The 21778-nt window shown below is 37.2% G+C and overlaps 1 protein-coding gene across 1 annotated transcript in view; it reads right to left on the bottom strand.

Annotated features, from left to right (window-relative positions):
• The window catches only part of LOC138035378 (NBAS subunit of NRZ tethering complex-like), a 172456-nt gene that overhangs the window by 46818 nt on the left and 103860 nt on the right, over window positions 1-21778 (bottom strand). The window contains 6 exon segments of the mRNA XM_068882083.1: window positions 7603-7666; window positions 8547-8609; window positions 8941-9000; window positions 9467-9540; window positions 11183-11230; window positions 12021-12146. Of these exon segments, the coding sequence (XP_068738184.1) occupies window positions 7603-7666; window positions 8547-8609; window positions 8941-9000; window positions 9467-9540; window positions 11183-11230; window positions 12021-12146 (435 nt within the window).

Raw genomic sequence — 21778 nt, forward strand, 5'->3', positions numbered from 1 at the left:
AGCCAGTCAGCAGACCTGAGCAGTGCCCTGCAATTACACAGCCTGTTGGAAAGACAGCAAAACACTATGGATGAAGTGGTGCATGGTCTTCGTATGCCTCAGAGAGAATACATGAGCTTTAGTGGTGAGCCCCACACCTTTCCTTTGTTTATGCGGAACTTTGAGATAAATGTGGAAAGCAAGGAGGAAAATGACGCAGATCGCCTAAGCTACCTTGTTCAGTATTGCAGAGGTAAAGCACGACAAGCCATTCAACATTGTATTATAATGCCCCCTGAAGAAGGTTACAAGCGAGCTAAGGAGATACTACAAAGGAACTTTGGCCAAACGCATGTAGTGACTGGGGCTTTTCTAGAAAGAGTGGTCAGTGGGCCTCCAATCCGAAATCCTGATCCAGAGATCTTGTCCCAGCTTGCTCGTGACATGGAAACATGTCTCCTCGGGTCTACCCAGCTAGGGCACACCGGCAATCTTAACTTGATGGATACTCTAGGGAAGATTGACGCCCGCCTCCCTATTCACCTCAGAGCAAAATGGGCAGAGAGAGCCAATCAGCTCTATGAAGCTCAGACCACACCAACATTTGCACACCTCACAGGATTTGTACAAAGCCGTGCTGCTGTTGCCAACACCTACTTCGGTCAAATTGTCAACTCAAAGCAGGAGGCCCCAAGAGGTCACAAATCTTCATCCAAGGGCAAAGTTAGCTTCTCCAACAACAGCATGACCTTGGCCACATTTAGCGATGAATCCTGGAATGGTGGCCATCGTGGCAGTGAGAGGAAACCATTTAAATGTGTCCTATGTTCGGGCAGCCAGCATCTTGAGCGCTGCCATAAGTGTAGAGAATTGACACTCCGCCAGAGAGAACACCTGGTGGATGAGAAAAGGGTGTGTAGTTCGTGTCTCAGTCCCGGACACTTTGTCAAGAAATGTCGAGTTGCAAGGTTGTATGGAATCGAAGGTTGCCAAAGGAAGCATCATCCCTTGTTGCATTCATCAAATTCAGTACGCGAATTAGTGAACAGTGCAGAGCTTGGCCCAAAGTCCAGCCCCCAAGTCCAAACTACCTCTGGAGGGCCTTCTCAGAATGATGCTACCAGTGTAAGTGCAACAAGTAATGTGGCTTCGAGGACCAGCTTTGGTCGTATTGGCCTTCAAGTAGTTCCTGTAAGGGTCAGCACACCATTTAGCAGTCATATCATTGAAACATGTGTCTGAGTAGTTTGGCTAGAGAGCTTGGAGCAGACTGTACACTGGTGGAGTTCACATTGTCGACAGTCTCAGGAGCTCAATGCAAAGAAAGTCAGCAATTATGCCTTGATGTTGTTGGTGTTGCTACTGGAAAGGGAGTTCGCTTAGAGAAGGTTTGGACAACCAAAACCTTACCACTTACTGAGAGAAGCATCCCAACGAGCAAGGATATGGAGGAATGGCCACATCTCAAGAACATTGACATAGTAGATCTTGTGGACAAAAAGGTAAGCATACTGATTGGCAGCGACGTACCGGAAGCTTTGTGCCCCATAGAGGTAAATACCGCGAAAATAGGACAGCCACATGAAGTACAAACATTTTTGTTGGGGTGCACTGTTATGGGACCACCAAAGGGAAGGAGAGAAGAGAGTACCGAAGTTAATTTCATCCATGTTGACCAATCGTTGGGCTGTACTGAAACAGTAAAGGGCCTGGATCCCATACAGCATCATCTAGAACGCCTTTACAATGCAATAGAATCGTCGAGCCAAGTCCTTTATGGACAGTTCTGGGAAAATGGTCGGTGGTCATTATGAGATCACGCTCCCCTGGAACTGTGAAACCCCTTACTTACCGAACAACAAGATCATGGCAGAAAAAAGACTACTGATGTTGAAAAAACGGTTGAAGAGGGACCCTAGGCTCCTTGTAAAATACAAGGAAACTATGGGAGACAAAACCTGGCAAAGGGTCACGCCAAGAGGATTACCGCCAAAGATCCACCCTCTAAAGATGATGCACCTGTTTGGTATTTGCCACATCACCCTCTTGAAAACATCCCCATATGCACTCAAAAAGACAGCTGAGGATAACCAGGGATACTTCAGTGAGAAAGCTTTAGAGATTGTCCACAACAATTTTCATGTGGATGATTGCCTCACGTCTCTTGCCACAACCATGGAAGCAGTTCAACTTGTTGGTGAACTCCCCAAATTACTGGCTCGTGGTGGCTTCCGACTGACCAAGTGGGTCTCCAATGATAAGATAGGCTCGATTTCCCGCCGCTCACTCGAGTTCGGGTATCCTCCCCGAGAAGAGACGGCTGGACGCGTGAGCGATAGATTGTGTCTGTGACGTAAATTTAAAATATAATTTATGCGAAGTTAATAGTGGCGGGGAAATAGCATTAGACATCCCAAAAACACTGATTTTAAGAAAACAGAAATTACATAACAATGCTTAAAACGTCTGTGCGAAGTTTCCAGATGATACGAGCTTGAGTTTGTGGTTAAATGATCGATGTGAGTTTGAATTCAACCGGCGAATCATCGACGAAATCTTCGGCTACTTTAGCTCTCAGTCGACCTCATAGGCCCCCTCGTTTTGCCAGCAATAAACTCAGCAGTACTTTCAATTGATCTTGAGGAATTTACTAGCTCTTACATTAACGAAGTATGAGGAGAAAATTGCAATAGCAATGGATTTGAAAGCTGTATTTTGACCTTGGCGCCATCTGGAAAATCAGTGAAGTTTGCAAACTCAGGCGGTAGAAAACGACACAATTCCCATTCTCCAGCTTCTCGAACACTTTTCGTTGTCGCAATCTTGGATGATTCCTACCTTAAAGCACTGTAAACCTCGAACAGGCCGGGTCAAAGAATACCTTCGCAGCCAAAACATATAATTTATGCCAGACGGATTTCTGCAGGCGAGTTTCTGATTGGCGGAGATTAACAATGGCTCACCTCACGCATCCAGCCGAGATTTCGGGAGTGAGCGCTGGCTCATTTCCCGAAACAGCGGCTGGTAATCGAGCCTAATGATAAGAGCGTCATGTGTCATACCTACCGGCGAACGAGCGTCCACAGTGAACCTTGACTTAGAAAGGCCACCACCAGAGGGAGCACTTGGTGTCGATTGGAATGTGCGGGAAGATAGTTTTGGATTTCGAGGTGGAGCAATCAATGTTGCTTCATTCTATGACCCCCTCGGCTTGGCTGCACCTATGGTATTACCAACTAAAAGTATTCTTCAGGAACTTTCTCGTCTCGGCCATGGCTGGGATGAAGATCTCCCAGAGCAGGTCCTAAAATCATGGAAAGCTTGGCAGAGTAACTTTCAAGCCTTGACGTCTGTCAAACTACCCCGGTGTTACAAACCAGCGGACTTCAAAGATATCAAGAGCATTGAACTTCACCACTTTTCTGATGCTTCTGTAAGTGGATATGGGACTGCTTCGTATTTACGATTTATTAATGTTGAGGATCGTATTCACTGTAGTCTGGTCATGGGGAAGGCTAGAGTAGCCCCACTTAAAACAATCACAGTACCGAGGCTAGAACTGACCGCAGCCACTTTGGCTGTGAAGGTGATGGTTAACAAGCAACTTTGCGGAGAAATGCAGTTACCCATCAACAAGGTTGTCCTGTGGACAGATTCCACTATTGTGCTTCGATACTTGAGGAACACTACAAGGTTTCAGACCTTTGTAGCCAATAGATTGCAGTTGATCCATGATTCTACAACGCTATTCCAGTGGAGGCATGTACCAACTGACTTAAATCCCGCTGATCTTGCATCCAGAGGTGTCCATGAATTGGAAACAGACCGGGGCCGGCAACAGATGCTGTTTTGGTTTAGGGGTCCTCAGTTTCTATGGGAAAAGGAAAACAAGTGGCCAGAGCAACCAACTGATTTACCTGAGGTAGAGGAAAGTGATGCAGAAGTGAAGAAAGGAAATGCACGGGTTGGCGCTTCAGTTACCTCTGGTAGTAATCTCCCACCATCCATTAATCGTCTTATCAGCCGACCTTCATCCTGGTACCAGTTGCAAAAGTCTGTGGCATGGTTGTTAAGGTTTAAGAAGTACCTGCTGCTTCGGTTTGGGAAGACTCACCAAGGCCAGGCTTTGCTGATCACGGGCCCTTTGAAGGTCACTGAGATTGTTGACACATTGGAAGAAATTGTAAGGCTTGTTCAAAGGGATTCTCATTTGCTAGATCCATTCAGTAACAAGAGTGCAAGCCGGTTGGCCAAGCTGAATTCTGTTGTAGGCAAAGGTATTGTTAGGGTTGGCGGTCATTTGGACAATGCACCTTTGGACAGTGAGCTGAAGCTCCCTGTGATCCTGCCTTCAGACCATCATGTAACTAGACTTATAATCCGCTATCTGCATGAATCAAATGGCTACTCCGGGACTAATCAAACCTTGGCTGCTGTCTGCCAACATTACTGGATCATCAGAGGGCCAAGCACAGTAAAGCGTGTTGTCAGTGGGTGCATTCCATGCCGTCGTCGAAACCAAAGCCCTGGTACCCAGATCATGGCCCCGCTCCCTGCAGCTCGTGTGACTCCAGGAACGCCACCATTCTCATCCGTTGGTATAGATTATTTTGGCCCCCTGAAGGTCAAATGGAGACGAGGAACTGCAAAGCGCTATGGGTGCATTTTTACTTGCCTGGCAATCAGGGCAATACACATTGAGATTTCTCACGACCTTACAACAGATTCTTTTATTCAAGCAGTGTGCTGATTTGTAAGCAGACGAGGCCCCCCAAGAGAGCTATTTCGTGATAATGGAACCAACTTCAAGGGTGCTGAAGCTGAGGTTAAACAATCCTTGCTGGCGTGGAACCAACAAAGAATCAGGGACCAAATGAGGGCAAAAGGAATTGAATGGAATTTCTCTTCCCCAAGCGCCAGTTATGCGGGTGGCGTATGGGAGCACATGATCAGATCCGTAAGAAAGCACTCGATGACAAGACTTTACTCACTGTTAGTTGTGAAACCGAGAAGATAGTAAACGATCGCCCACTCACTTGGCATTTTGACGACCATCACGATCCTTCGGTTCTAACGCCGAACACTTTACTTCTGTGCTACAGGAACCCATGTAGACCCGCAGGTGATCTACCAGTGGTGTATAATCCTAGGCCCAGTGAGCGGTGGAAACAAGCTCAAACTATGGCTGATATGTTTTGGGCTAGATGGATCAAGGAGTATGTTCCCACACTTCAAGAGAGGCAGAAGTGGCTCTACCCAAAACGCAATTTCGCAGTGGGAGAGTGTTAATCGTGGACGAGAGTTCACCATGAGGCCGTTGGCCACTTGGTTTGGTTGAAGAAGTCTTTCCAGATGAAAAGGGAAATGTTCGACAAGTTGTTGTGCGTACAGCAGGTGCGAAGCGCCTTCAGCGGGATGTGAGGAAACTATGTCTTTTGGAAGGAGACCTTTCGGATCCTGAAGCTATTCAAGAGTGACTGATCATATAACTCTACGTCAAGGGAAATGTGTTCATGTATGTCTAAAGGACAGTGTTAACAAATTTGTTGTAGTGATCACCTCGGAACCCTTTTGGTGATTACTTTGTTTTCCATTTGGCATGCGGGTCAAATGTGTGACATTGAACATTATACGTTGACTTATGCTAGCCAAAGGTTGCTCAACATACTAGATCCTTTGTTTATTTAAAGACAACTACAATCCTAGACAAAACTGTTGGGAAGGTTAGCACTTTTGAAGTCTTTATTGCTTCTCTCCCCTCCCCCCTCCTTCAATGTTGTGCAAAACTGAATGGTTTCAGTGGAAAATTGTTGACTTACCTTCCAACATTGAATAGGGGGGAGGGGGCCTACGTAAGAGAAAGTGAAACTATTTCTTTTGAGCATTAACAGAAGCAGGTTGAAATACAGCTCTGGTGTGGTTCATTTACATAACCTTCCCAACTACTTTTGTCTATGATTGTAGCTTATGTAGTTGGTCTTTCGGGGCCGGTGTAGGATCTAGTTTGTACGTATTGCGGGCCTACGGAATTGCCCATAATAGTCTCGGGCAGTTTTTTTTTCTTGCCATGTGCTTTTGAAGCCTGGAAATTTTCTGTGTGGAAGGTATTTTGCAAATTTCTGAGCTGGTTGTATCTCGGAAATCTCGTACTGTATGAGGTACCTATCGTGTTTTGCATTTATTTGCTTTCATTAATTTCAAACTACTTCGTTCAGCAACATTTCAGTCATCGCTATTTTCGTTTTTTGTTTTGGAACCGCGCGCTTTGTAATGTTTGTTTATGGTTTCCAGCGTGTGTATCTCATCAGTTGGGATTAAACAGCTATAAGCTAAACTGGAACTTATATAGACAGTATTGACCATTTAAAACTGCTTCACAAACTTTCCATGGTGGGTGCCTCACCTGCTGTTGTCAATTGGCAGCTCTCAGTCTACCCTGATAGCCTCTATTCTATCTGACCCTCTGCCGATTACACACGGAGTACTCCAACATGTTGTCTGGAGTAAGACGACTCGAAAGTGTTCCTGTCGTTTTCCCTGTCAGATATACATTTGACCATTTGGAAACTCGAAGATGACTTGCACAACGTAGCAAGGTGGTGCTGTGAAAACAACTTACATGTGCTGATCAACCCTAATACGACGAAAGTCCTTTTTATTGGAACCAGGCAACTGGTAAGTGGATTACGTTCCACTCCTATTGTGACCTTTCTCGGCAAGCCCTTGAGGCCTGATGCCTCTGTTAAGCACTTAGGTGTCATTCTCGACCCACATTTAACTTATAACGAGCATGTTTCAAAAGCAGTCTCTTCCTGCGACCACGTAACACCCTTAATTCGACAGCTTAACTGGTTTCCTGTTAAACAATTACTACTATTCAGAAACTTAGTAATGGCTTATAAATGTTTAAACGGTCTAGCCCCAAGACACTTCCGCAGTACATTTTGCAAACGCTGTAATATACACGATCGCTTCACTTGCAAGTGTGATTCGCTTCCTATACCCCTTTTTACAACTGCTTCAGGCCAACGTACTTTCACCTTTAGAGTGACAAGCATTTGGAACAGCCTAGATAACAATATAAGGCATAACAGTTCTCTTAGAAAGTTCACGGCATCTGTAAAAGAATATCTTCATACTCAAAGCAATTTGTAATTTATTTGTAGGTAATCCAAACTTTTGTAATTTTAGCATAATGGTAAATTTATTATGTCATTTCTTTAACACTTGGATGTTGTAGTACTCTCTTACTCTAAATTTATTAAGTTCATTTACATTCATCTGTAAATAGTTTCTGAAAAGCCCGTTGGGGATGTTACTATTAAAGTCTATTATTTATCTTTTTCTGTTCCATTCTTGTATATGCATACCTCATGAAATGCTTTGGAGATACTTTAATAAACAGTATGACTGAAAACCGATGGAAAAGAATTTGTGCACAATTTAAGGCGCTAAAAAAAATTATTGCACGCCCCAAAGGCAAAAAAAAAAAATTCATAACAACATAGAATTGCCCCCCCCCCCCCCCCCCCAAAAAAAAATTGGTCCATCCCCAATGCTGCGGTAGTTAGGGTTATCTCTTTATCCAAATCAGAGAGTTTGTAACATGTGTCTTGAACTTACATGTGTTTCCAAAACAAAGGATACTGGCTTTTGCAGACCATGTTTGGCCAAAGTTTCACATGCACTGAAAACATAAAATACAAGCAGTATAGTTTTGCTGCATTACATTTGAGAGGGTAAAACCATTTAGAATTGTCTTGGGTACCTGATTGGAGATCATGTATTTTAAAGCTTGTGGCACATAGTGTATGGCATTTTTACCGTTGTAATTTGACCAAAGAACAGAAAAAAAAGTATCTGGATTGTCTGGCAGAATTTGATTGCAGGGTAGCTTTGTATACAATGTGGGTTGGAGATCTGTACATGTAGGGATATTTACAATGATAAACAATTCATAGGTTATTATTATTAGGAGAGCCACTGTGAATTCTACACAGATTCCCACAAATACACAGTATTGTATCAGGCTTGTGAAACAAATATTCAGAATATCAACTAACAATAATAGTCGGTTAATAATAAGAGAATTTGGCATTTCTGTATGCTGCAACCCTCGCAAACTATTAATTAAGATTTTAATCCGTCTAATGCCAGCTGATTTTTCACTTCAATGGGGGGTGGTTTAGGAGTCACGTGGACTGACATCTTCCAATACGTGCAACTAACTGATTGAAAAATTGAGGTTTTGCTTGTATTGTAACTTACCCTTTAAAAAACTGGTCAGTATAGAGTACAACATTCTTGGTTGGGTACAAAGAATCTAACTTAGGTTGGATTTATAAAGGGGTAAGAAACAAATGTGGGTGCAAATTGACTGGTAAGCCTTTCTCAGTTTTAAAGTGTCAGTAGTCTTATTTCCTGAACATTTATCTGAATCTTATAAGGCCAACGGAAAGTCAATATGACTTTTAGTTTCATGAAATGATAAACAACAACCATAATTCAAGTATGGCCCTTTGCAATTTGTCAAGAGGAATATTTGCGTTTCACAGTGAGAAACTTACCATAAATAAATCTTAAGCTGATCAACTTTATGATTGAGTTCTCTGATCTGATCTGATAGCACACTAGAAAAAAGAACAGTTGTTGTAGTATACAAACAATATTTTACCAATTTTGTTTCCACCTTCAGCTAAGCATGACAAATATGAATGGGCAGACAGATTAAAATTTATATCTTTCATGTTGCATCAAAGGTAAAACACTTTGGTAAAATTTTCACTTTCACAATAATTTCGCTTTTTAAAACGTTCTTTTGAGTTGAAAAGCAGGTTTTAAAATACAGGAAAGTTATTCAGTTAACGTAAAGATTGTATCATTGAAGTAAGTGACTCATTCAATGAATTAACAGAAATGTAGCTTTGCCATGAAAAGTGATGTAACAGTGCATAGACTCACTCTTCATCACTGGCAGGTAGACACTTCAGTATGCTAAAAGACAAGTCCAGCTGATCAAACCTGTAAAAGCACAATAATAACAATATTGGATAACGTCTTTCTGATATCTACATAATCAAGGGCCATGCACCTTAATGATCTTGATTATTGAGATGTCACACAGTAATACATGTACGTGTGTATTGCGTGGTATGGGGAATTTTGAATGAAAGGACACAATAGTTCAAGGAAAAGTGAGTAAAAGGAGAAATGACACAAAAAAAACAACACTTTGAAAGCAAAAGTATTACAAAAAAAGGACTCAGTCTATAGAATTCTAAAAGAGGGATAGATATTTTGATAAATGTAGTCATTTATAGAATGCAAAAAATTTGGCACTTGATTAGTGCTTGTGTAAGCCTTACAAAAATGACAATGATAAAGACAAAAGACAACGATAATGGGGATAATAATATTACTGTTAATACATGTAGTAACAAGCAATATTTGCCCAATATTGAAAACAGAAGTGAAAATGATGACATACCTCTTGGTGATGTAAATGCAATCCAAAGCCAGCTTCGTGAGTTGCGCAACATCTGCTATGATTGGTTCCTTGATCTGTCACAATTAAGGATCAAAGAACACTAATTGGTTCATCATATCGGACAGAGATAATGGAAGTGTTCCAGGCCATGATGAAGAAGGTAATTACCACCAAAACAAAAGGTATAGGCTTTTTCAGTCTTGGTATTATTGATGCCATATGCCATAAAACAGCTGGCTTTAATTTAAACCTTGTTTTTGAAAATACCTTTCTTTCAAAAAAAAAAAAAGGGTGGTAAAGACAGTGGAATAATTCCAGAATACTGGCAGCAGCACTAAGTTCTGAAAAACCTACAATCCTGGTCAAAACTGCTGGGACAATTCACGCTTTTCCCCTTCCCCCCATTACAACGTTTATTTTTCACGGTCTCCAAAATCAAGTTCCCTTCATTGATTGCTGGCATGTTTCAACATTGTCTGGGGGTAGGGGCACGCGAAAAAGGCAGCAAAAGAAAAACACACGTTGCTCATTAATAATAATAATAATCACTTTAATTCCTCTTTTTGTAGCTTAACAGCTAAATTACAAAAGTGGTCAGAGTACTAATCATATATAAACATTATCAGGAAACATTTTACTAGAAATATCTATATGTACATCCTGTGCCCAAAGTTCAGGAGTTGCCATAAAGCCATTATGATGACAACCGGGAGGGCACATTGTATACATATTGTATGTACAATGTAATAAATTTGTCGAGACGGTTAGTAGAGGCCATGGTGAGATCCTCTCTGATGGCGCCTGAACGTAGATTGTATCCATGGGACACAGTTGTGCGCTGTGACAGCAAGTTAGCAAGGACACCGGTGTCCCGAACTCTCTGGATAAACTTCCGATCCGAGAGAGTACGAAGACCACAGTGCACAAGTGCATCCCTGTAGGGAAGCCCAGGAAAGATTATCCCTAAGGCTTTTTTCTGCAGACCGTCAATTACATGTAGGAGGCTAAGATATTCCGGCAAATTTGACCAAACTGGGGAGGCATACTCCAACACTGAACGGATCAGCCTGGAGTACAGCAGAACTAAATCCCCTTCCATCACACCTGACTTCTTCAAACAACGCAGTCTGTACAGGCATTTGCGCGCTCTCTGAACAATGTACTCGCAGTGCGTGCTCCAGCATAAATTATCAGTAACATATGAAGAGGCTGAAAAGTCAAACCATTTTTTTTCACAACTTTCATAACTTTCATAAGTGAAGTCTGAAAATTTCACTTTGAATTTGTTGTCTTAGAGGTGGTACGAAATGACAAACCTGGCCCAAAATATGGACTTCAATGAACCAGCTTTGTGTGAAAAAGTCAACCGCCTTTTTGCATTCCATTATTTTCTTCATTTCATGGGTTGTCTTTTTGTGGTGCTGCTCAATTGAGCACGACCCATAAAGACTCATGCTAAGAACCAAACAATCATCACCCACACCCATACTGAAAGACTGCTTTTTGCTAATAATATTGTGTAAATTCACAACCTCTGAACCAAAAAAAAAAAAAGATTTTGGCTCTGGCCTTCCTCAGTGAGATACACTGGGTTATCCAGTCAAAAAATTTGGAGTTTATTTACAGTAAAATATTTGTGTGTAGGTAGATGTAACCTTGGCTGAATAGCTTCCACAGAGACCCAATCATAACAGATAGCTTAAGCTTGTAGCTCACCTCAGGTCTAGAGTTTTCAAACACTTTTAAGACACATGTTAGGTCAGTCTAAAGGGAAATAAAAGAAAATAATCTTATGAAACCTTTTGATGTAAACTGTTATATTCAGGTCATTATTATTCCACTATTATGCCATTTTACCATATTTGGTCAAGAGAACGCTCCAAAATATGATACATGTATGGTAATACACTGTAGTGTCCTGGTTTGACCGGTTTACAACAGAGCAAATATGGATGGAACAGGAGTTTTTCAATGAAAGAAATTGTTTTCAACATGATGCAAAGAATGAGGATTTAGAGAATTTGGTTGGGGTTTGTGATCGCTTGTCACTCGTCATTTTGTTTATCCAATCAAATAAGGGACCATTTGTGCTGTGCTGTTTACATCGTTTGTATATGCCCTCAAGGACAGATCCATACAGCAAATAAAAATGGAAGCAAAATAACACATTTTTGGAAGTGGAATAATAAATCTCTTATTCAATGGTTTAACATATAATAGACTATATATATAATGGACATTTTGCTCATTGCTCGTGTACTTTTTCCTTGTCCTGGCTGGGGGCTCGGAAAAATAATACTACGCAACTAGCAAAATACCTGTGAGTATTACATGTATATGTTTTAAACCATCGTATAAGATGTATGCATAGTCAGGAAGCAAAAAAAATTATTTTGTTTGGAAGTTTGTTCCATAATTTTAGAGGAAACAACAACAAAAGTAAACAATAATAATAATAATAATAATAATAATAATAATAATACTAATAATAATACTAATAATGATAATGATTAATGATAACATGACAGGACAATCATTTCCAGGTATTAATTACCTTAGCAACATCAGTTAAATACTGGTGAATTAGGTTCACTTGAGATTTCTTCTTGTGCTTTCCTAGGCGGTGCAACAATGGGACCACCCAGCGCTTGAAGTCACCAATGAAAGAATCTTCTGTGGACTAAATAAAAAGTGGAAGTATTAAATAAGACCACAATTTGATTGTTTTTTTTAAATAATCGAGATGTCTCACAAAACTACTGTAAAAGCTTACTTAAGGACCCCAATAAGGCGAGGCTCATTTTTTCATGCATGTTCATGTAGTAATGTCCAATCAAGCATGAAAGCCGGCTATTGTTCATGCCTGTTTGGTTTGGTAAGGAAGTATTACATGTACAGTATTCTGACAAACAGTACTGGTTAGTAACTGATTTTAGGAATGTGCTGGCACTTAAGTGTCCTATCACATAATCAAAAAACTAATACATACAAAATATGTAACTACATGTATATAGTCAGCTGAAGTGATTTTTAGTAAAGTAGCATTTAGATTATAACCAAGGGGGAAACAGCATCTTACATTATTCAAATATTTGACAGTTAGAAAGAAAGGATGAACATTTCAACTCCCTGGCAAATGATAAAAATACCGGTATTTATTATATAATATTTAGTGGTATACCGAGTGATAAAAACGCTATCCTGCCAGTGATGATATCATTTTTAGCCACATATGTGTGATATAATTTTTGACCTATCAACTCCCAGTATTTTTTGCAAGCTGTTGAGCGCTCGTGACAGCATGTGATTTTGATTTTCTGTTGTTTGCTGGTCTTTTCCGAGTTTTTGCATTGGTATTTTTGTGAGTCAAAAAAGTCCAGTATATTCTAAAATGGAAGCCAACAGGATAGTAGTATACCAGCTCATTTTTCAACATTGGTGTTTAATAATAAAACTGTTTTAATGATTTGTGTTGGTGTTTAATAATACAACTGTTTTAATAATTTGTGTTGGTATTTTAATAAAATTCAACCACAAAATTCAAATTCAAATTAATCTTTATATTTTTCAAAAAATACAAATAATAAATTCAAATACTAAATTAAGATCTAAATATAATTGAAATCCAATACCTATTCAACAAAGTATCAAAATAGCTTGCTGGCACAGGGGATGAGCAAGTGTTATTTTAGACAAGCGATGGAGCTTGCTACTGTATTTTATTTCAAATTTTATTTAGATCTTAATTTTGTATTGGTGATATGCTAAACAAAGAACAAAAAACAAATCAATAAATTTAACAGCAGCCTAAATATAACTTAAAACATGAATCACAAACAAAGAAACAAATAATGAATCCAATACTGCAATCCAATATTTGCATAATTAAATGGAAGAATCACAAAGTATGACGAAAGGGATTTTCCCATGATTTTAACCAATCACAAACTTCACATTTTTACTTCACAATTGTGTAATTTTTCAGTGAAACGTTTCAAATTTGTGAATCATTTTGTGAAAAGGTAATGCATGAAGTGTGTTTAAATATTCGCATAATCAAATTGAACAGGAAATAATCACCATATTCAAGTTAGTTTTGTTTATAATCTTTATGAGTAAACTTTATGAGTAAACTTTGTAAGTAGACTTTGTCAGTAAAGTTTAAATGTGTTTAAATATTTGCATAATCAAATGAAAACAGGAAAGAATCATCATAGCGTGGAAGGGACTTTCCCGAGGAAATTAGTCATGAGGAAGTCATATGGTTTTTTCGACCAATCACAACTTTCATTTTTTTTACCAAAATTGTTTCTCAAATGAATTTTATTTCCAAATTGGTTTCTATTTTGGAAGTGACTTTGGAAGATGCGTGAATCACAAGAATAGTTAATACAGCAACCGATTGAACTCTTTAGATTTTGTAGTGTCCATACACTGTAAGTGTAAGTTGTTAATCCACTAATATGAATGTAACGTTTGTTATCCAAAGCAAGACAATGAAACTTTGTTTAACTCATAGCTTGCAAGTTGATGACTGTTGCTTCGGATCGTTTTTATGGTATGATGCATTTGTTTGTTATTAAATAGTGTTTGTCTGTAGTCTGTATGCTTGATTTTTTTATTACAATCATTTTGATCCCCTTAGCTTTACAGCTATTATCATTGTCTTTTATATATGAATATATTTTAGATCGTAAGCCAATGAATTACCGGTAGGTGATTGGAATAGCAGAAGCTTCATCATTAAACTTTCGTATAACTTCTTATGAGCTTTATTATAGAATGGACTGTTTTCAGGATAATTTCTATTGTCGAATTTATGTTTATCATGCCAAAAGTCTTGATACACATCATTGGTTTCAATTCCATAACACAAACTATCTGTGTCTGTGAATCATAATTTTGATTTATTTCCATATTTATTTATGATGTAATTATAATGAAAATCATACATTAACGTTTTACTTAGATCAAGAATAGTCATACCTATATACGAAGGTTGTTTAATAACAATGAGTCTTTAATTTTATGCACATGCAGCTACTAGAATTTCATTGAAAATTTTACTACTAACATAAGTTGGTTTAGCAGCCATCTTTAAAATTTTATTTTCATGTTACTAATCTCCGAAGATTTTCCACAGTTTTACCATACACTACATTATTCATTAATTTTTAGCATTTGTTTTTTTTTAGTGTTAAAATCAATATACTGTTTTAACCATGAAGATTGATCAAACTCTAACACTCTATGAACTTTAGTGACTTTTAATCCAACATCAGTATATAATTGACGGTTTTTATAATGAAGAACATATTTATCTTTGTTTTTCAAGGTTGGAATTTGCTTATGCACTAGACCTGTTGATACCTTGAATTTATCTTTTTTTTTGGCAATAATTAGAAAGCATATCTTTAATAACGTTTATTTTTTCAAATTATGTAATTCTTTCCGATAGTCAAGATCAACTTCTAATATCAATCCTTTTCCGATATCTTTTTTATATTTAGCTAGGTCTAGCTTCTTAATTTGTTTTTTTGTCAGCCATTTAAAATTACCTGTTGGTAAGTATTGACTCATAGCATAACCATATAAATTATTAGCATCTAAATACATAATATACTTAGAAGGTGCCTTTTCATTGTATGTTTTCATGTATTTATTGTTTGCTTTACCATATCTGTTAGCTATGTATGATGTTTCTAATTTTAAAGTATACCAAACATTTTTACCATGTTGATAATCTTTATCTAAGATATGTTCATCATTTAATATACTGTAAAAATCTTCTTTGTTTGGTAATTTTGTTTCATTATTTTTGTTTAATGAATCATAAGGATACACCCCTTTTGCTTCATAAGCTGAGAACGATTTTTGAATGTTTCTTTTGTGTATTTTAATGCTTCATCAGGTAGATTGTTGACTAGTTTATCAAGACTTGAACTCATAAATTGAAAACTGTCGATGAATGTTAAATGGTTACCAAGCATGAAAGCCATATACTTTTCCATATGATTTGGTATTACCTTAATATTCATTTGACATTGTTCTCCTTTTTTATTTTTTGTGATTTGTCCAATATTTTACATAATGAAATGACTATCATAACCTCTTAAATTGTGAAAGATGACTGGTATTTTATCAGTCAGTTGGAAATTAAGATTACAATCTGATGTATTTTTTATTACAAATGTGACATTAATCAGCTTTAAGAATTTTTTCTTGATCTTCTTTTGCCATTTTTAATGGTTTGTTCAATTTGTATTTGATAACATTCTTACAGTATTTGCCTTCTTCAAGCATTTTTGCCATAAATTTATACACAGCATTTTCACCTCTATAAATCTGAACTGGTTTGCTGTATTTATCATCATAACAACATACGACTTCATAACCATATCCACAGTCAGTATGTTTTTGATAAGCATCAATGTATGATTTATCATTATTTGGCTTGCAACTTTGAACCTTTTCTGTTATTGCTTCAAATTCTGCATATATTACAAAAGGAACAGGAAGCTGCTTATGAAAATTGGTAAATTTTACTTTTGATCCTTTATGAGGCATTTTAATTGCTTGTTCACAATTAATTAAAATTCAATTTTCTTTATGATTAGTTAAAACTAGTTCAGAGCTGAACCATTGAAGACAAGACATGCAAAAGTGTTTTCTTTCTTTGTGTTTGGTTTGATTATACATAAATTTATTGAAGTCTTTAATCAGTGCATAATGTGTTTTGGTTTCTTCAGTTATTAATAATAAATTCATACAATCTCCTTACTTTTCTTTTGATATGTAAATAGGGTATGGTTGTTTTTGTTCATAACCAAATACATTGATGTGGATTTTACATGTGTTAAATTGTTTTTAATTCCAGTGTTATCTAAATTTTGGATAAATGCTTTGTCTGATTTTGTTATTCTTTGGGGATCTTTAATTTGAGAATTTAAATGCCTGATATGGCACCATCTAAACCATTCATTATCATTGTTTTTCATGTTTATCAATCCTTTCGCACTGTTTTGAAGCTCTGGCAGTAGTTTAATATATGAATTGCTTTTTAAAGGTTCACACTTAACAACGTTGAGGTAATGATTATCAATAGATTGAATAATCCAAGCACTGCTTTCTGATACCCATTAAGAAATATTTAACAATTATTCGCCAAGGCGAAGTGATTATCGCTGAATATTCATGGCGACGAAGTCAAGGTGAATATTCACCGATAATCATCCGTACATACACACATACCTACACATGTGATTTATTTGTGATTATTTCAAAAAAGAGAAAAAAAAACATTTCAACATGAAATTATCTTCACTTACAGTGGCAAAATGACTACTGGCAGCCATTTTGTGCGTCGAGGTGATTATTGGCTGATAATTCGAGATAGCGAGCCAATGAGAGTGCGTGATTTTGAATAATCACCTGTGTATATTTGCTGTTTTGATCATTTTAAAGCTAGTTCGATTTGTGTTTTATTACTGGGTTGCCAGTATGGCAAACCCAGTCGGAATCTGTGTTTAATTTCGTGGGTTTTTTTATTTTTCGTTTTATTTTTTTCCGTGTTGGTAAAAGTCTTGCCTGTCACTCCCCTGCTAAGTGGTGTCTTTGTGCATAGAGCCTTCTGTGCGTATCTTCTTAGGATCAAGAGAGTAGTGGGAAATGCGTAGATTTCTCTGGTAGACACACTAGCACGATTAACTTAACTGGCAATGACGTCGAAAGTCATGTAACGCGAATGGCATTTTAGTGGATCTTTGAACACAATGTACCCTTATGAAGCTCGATAATGGCAAGGGAAATGGATACTTAACAAGGCAGGCGGTCGAATGTTAAAAGCGACGAGTAATGGTCTTCGACAACGATCTGTCGCCCGTCGAGCCGTAATCAAAGTGAGCTGTCTTGCCTAGTGTGGTGTTTTGTACAACACTGAAACCAAATGAACAGTTCTCTGGTAACTTAGTATGGGTTCAACAAAGACAGAAAAGGAATCCATATAGTGGATCTGTTATCTCAGTTATCTCTCTATTTGTATTTACCTGTTCTCAACTCTGCACAGTCTTCCGGTATAACAATTGGAAATTTCACTAATAAGTCATTGACGTGAATGGCGTTTTAGTGGATCTTTAAACAAAATATACCCTCATGGAGCTCAAGAATGGATCGTCAATTGGATGAGCAAGACAGTGCTGAAAATAAATATCTGGATTTTAAGCAACGAGTAATGGTCTTCGACAACAATTTCATTTTTCGCCTTTGGATATCAAGTGAGCTTTGTTTCTAATATTTTACTAACTTGGTATTATATAAAACACGGAAATCAAATAGCAATTTTTTTATGGATTTAACAAATTAACATTTAAGGAATCGAACGCCTATAAGAATGCATCACAGTGTTTACTCAAGTTGCATCTTAGTTGTCTGACAATTTACATTGACCGGTATTTTGTACTCAACTCTGCAAAGGTGTAAAATATTTGGAAATGTGACAGTGAAGAATTATTTGAATGAAAGTTGTTGTCGCTTTTGCGCTTCATTATTTACCGTCAAGGTTCTGAGTCGAAAAGGATTTGATGTGAACTGTCAAAAATGTATTTAATTGCATCTCGTTTGCACGCACGCAATTGAAATAGGAAGGTTTTTTTGCCTCTAATAGTAAATATGTTGTTTGTTTCAATTAATTTTTCGCTGGAAAATGATTTTGCCGAGATATTTCCAGCCTTTGTGAACTTTAATATCATGTTGTGTAATTTTCGAGCTTAACAAATTTGCATACGTGTGTTGAAATGTGATGCGGGAGCACTTTTGTGGTATAGTGTCAAGAAAATAAACAGGTCTGTTGGAAGCTTGCTTGAGTTTCAACAAAATGACCTCCAAAAGGGGCAAAAAAATCTGACACTGATGAATAATAAAGTAGCTGCTATCCCCAAAACGATGGAATTACCTGGCGATAAATATTAAACCTCGTCTTGGAGAGTAAAGTTTTGACTGTCAACCTGAAGAGTTGGGCGATTGTGATCTTTGGGTTGAATTCGCACATTTCATGTCAAACTTTATAACACTTGAAAGAAAAAGAAAACTAACAAAAACAAAAACCCGGTGTCTTGCCATCATTTGACACAGCTGCTTCACTCTTTCGCGAGTAAACATGTCGCGGTAACTTCATCACGGCGCCCGCTGAATCCGATGTCACTTTCGATTTTGCGCTTTTACTTGTGCAGCCAACAATAGCAAAAATCTCCCAAAATGTTTGTCGCAGATCGTAACTTTTTATATTCGAAGTTAAAAATTAATGTTGTTTTATATCATAAATGTTGTTGCTGATGGCCAAATATTTTATTCTTGATCGACCGTCCAGAAAACTTCCTTCTGCTCTTCCCAAAAACTTTGTATCACTATTTGTTTACTTTTGCATCAATATTTGTTTCGCATAAAGCAAGCTGACAAAATCAGTTCTTTGCTTGGTCCGCATTTGTTAGCGTTAAAGTAGAATTTTCGGTCCAATGCTTCTGTTTTGAGGGGTATATTGTTTTGGTCTCCCATCCAGATAATAACCCCGCCGAACAGGGTTAACTTCAGTGAACTTTAGTATAACAAAGCTGTCAGATGCTCAGAGGGCACGCTTAAACTTGTTGTGAAAAGAAGTTGTGAGGGAACTTGAAAATTATCAACACGTCAGCCCAGAAGCCAATGTTTCTCGCTTCCCTTTTATTTGTTATTCTTCAGAGACTGGAATGCTGTAGTTCAATACCACACAATTCAGTGCCTTCTGATTTTCTGTAACACGTACCACAGGCAACCCTGTGTATGCTTCACGGAAGCATCTCGTTGAATATTGTTTGTGTTTTACTATTAAGATAAGCTGATTTAATTATTTTTTTATTACCTGCCTGCTTTTGAAATGTTATATTGAGGGTTTCAGTGAACTGTAGTCCTTTCATTTCATGTGAATATTTTTCGAAATGAATTCCAATAGGTTTTCTGGTTTTTTGTAATTGAATTAAAGGATCTTTGTTATTTACAATGCTTATTTCAAACGATTTTGTATAGCCTTTTGAAGCTTGTTTTGTTTCTTGAATTTTAATAATTTGATCTAAATTAATAATTTATTTTCAAAAATTCTTTCTAGTTTTGGTTCAGACTTTTAACTTTTTTTGGTTTTTTAAACCATATGTGGGTGTTTGTGTTTTTTTTTAATTGATTTTTTAATAATGTCTTCATATTTTTGTACCATTTTTTTAACATTAATTTTAGTTCTTGGAGTGGGAATTGGGTTATCTTGAAATTGAATTGGTGGTAAAATAATATTTTCTTCATAATTTTCAATCTTTTTTTTTTACATTTTTTCGTGGAGCAGGAATTGGTTTATCTTGAAATTGAATTGGTGGTTGAATAAGATTTTCAATCATTGGTTTATCTTGAAATTCTAATGGTGGTTGAATGATCTTTTTCGTTCTAGGAGAAGGTATTGGTTTTTTTAGTTGCAACACTGTTTATCAACTTGTAATTGTTCAGTTTTTTGTGGTTTGTTTTTTAAATACATTATGTTGCTCTTTAATTTTATCCAATTCACAGAACTTTTTTTGTTTTTGAACTTTGCTGATATTAGTAAGCATTTTATATCTATCCATTTGATTAAATTTATTTATAAAATTATATTTTTTCAAAGTATTATCAATATTTTTTTCCACAACCGATTTTTTATCTTCTTTGTTTTTTTGTTAGTTTTATAATTCTAACTGTGGCATCAACTTTTTTATCTATACCAATTTTTAAATTTTTATAGTGAGGACACTCGTACCGTGAACACCAACACATTTTTCCCGCCTTTTTTGTATCATCCAGTCAGCGGCTTGCATCATTTCGAGACTCTTGCATTATTTGCTTTTCGATGGAGTCAGTTGCAATGGCAAAAACATCGGAGGTATACACGTGGCTAAAATCACTGTCCCAACCATGAAATTGGAACGACTTTCGCCTCAGTTTGAAACAAGGGGTTTCTGTTCAAGAAGATCATTAGCTTTCGTGAAAACAGAGGATTTGGACTCATTCTTTCCATCTCCGGGTAAGTTATTACTCACAGAAAGGCATATACTGGAGGCCGAGCTAAATATTATCAAAGCAGAAAATCATCAACAGCCCTCACGACTTGAGCCAAAACGACTGATTATACAAAGCGTAAGCACTGCTGAAAAACCTACGGGAGAACCTCTCCAGCCATATTTACCTGAAGCCACCGCAGACAACATTGGCTTAGCGATCGTTCCAAACAAAAGCCCCTTGGACCAAAGAGCTCTAGCAATGTCAGAAAATCTTAAAGTACTACAAGTGCACGTTGAGAGTGCCAAACGTCATTTGCAAGGGAAGCAAAGAGCTCTGGATGATTTACTGAAAGCTCGCGAAAGGCGCGGGAAAGTGTGTGCGATTTGTCATACATCTGGGTACAACAGAGCAAAGTGCAACAAAATCGCCTGCGAAGATGTGAACTTTTGCAAGATAAAGGATAAGCACCCAGAGTAAGAAAATAGAGGACAAACTTAAGATCACACAAAAGAAGCCATCAATAGTTAACCAACGACGTGTAGTTTATCAGTTTAAATGTAGTTTTTTTGTGATGAAAACTATATCAGTTTACAATGAAGCACCTACACAAATGTTGTGAGGAACATAAATTTAATTCGTCTAGCATGAAGAAACATTTCACTAATAAACACGATTGTTTGCCTGATAATATCAATCAGTAGTTTAAAGTCTTAAGAAAATGTAAGACTAAACATGACTGTTTAATTTATGAAATGCTACACGTTAGGGAATTGTCACCTTCTCTAAATGTCCAAAGTGACTCAATCAAGGCAAAATTTATTTGTATAACATTCTTTGCAACACCTAGTATGCAAATTGTGCTTTCAACCTATTTACACTCTAGCACTTGTATTTATTTGTCACTTGATAATGGAGTTACGATGACTTCAAAACGTCGTGAAAATAAAAATCTAGTCAGTTTCATATGTTTTTCTTTCTTAGGTATAAGTTTTTCTAAACAAATGCTTATAAAATTTTAAGAACATCATTATAATCATTCAGCAATTTGATAGTATAACCATCTAAATTATGCATAAAATCATTAGCTTCATCATTATTCAGAACCATGTGTCCTATTAAAACGAGTTCTAAGAGTTCTTCATAATATCTTAATTTGCTTTCATTCATTTTATTTTGAGTTTGATTCTTGTCGTTCATTGTATCATTTTTTACTTTTAACTTTTGTTTTGGTTCTTTTTCTTTTTTAACTTGTTCAGATTTGGT

This window comes from Montipora capricornis, chromosome 2, assembly GCF_036669925.1.
Source record: "Montipora capricornis isolate CH-2021 chromosome 2, ASM3666992v2, whole genome shotgun sequence".
Classification (NCBI taxonomy): domain Eukaryota; kingdom Metazoa; phylum Cnidaria; class Anthozoa; order Scleractinia; family Acroporidae; genus Montipora; species Montipora capricornis.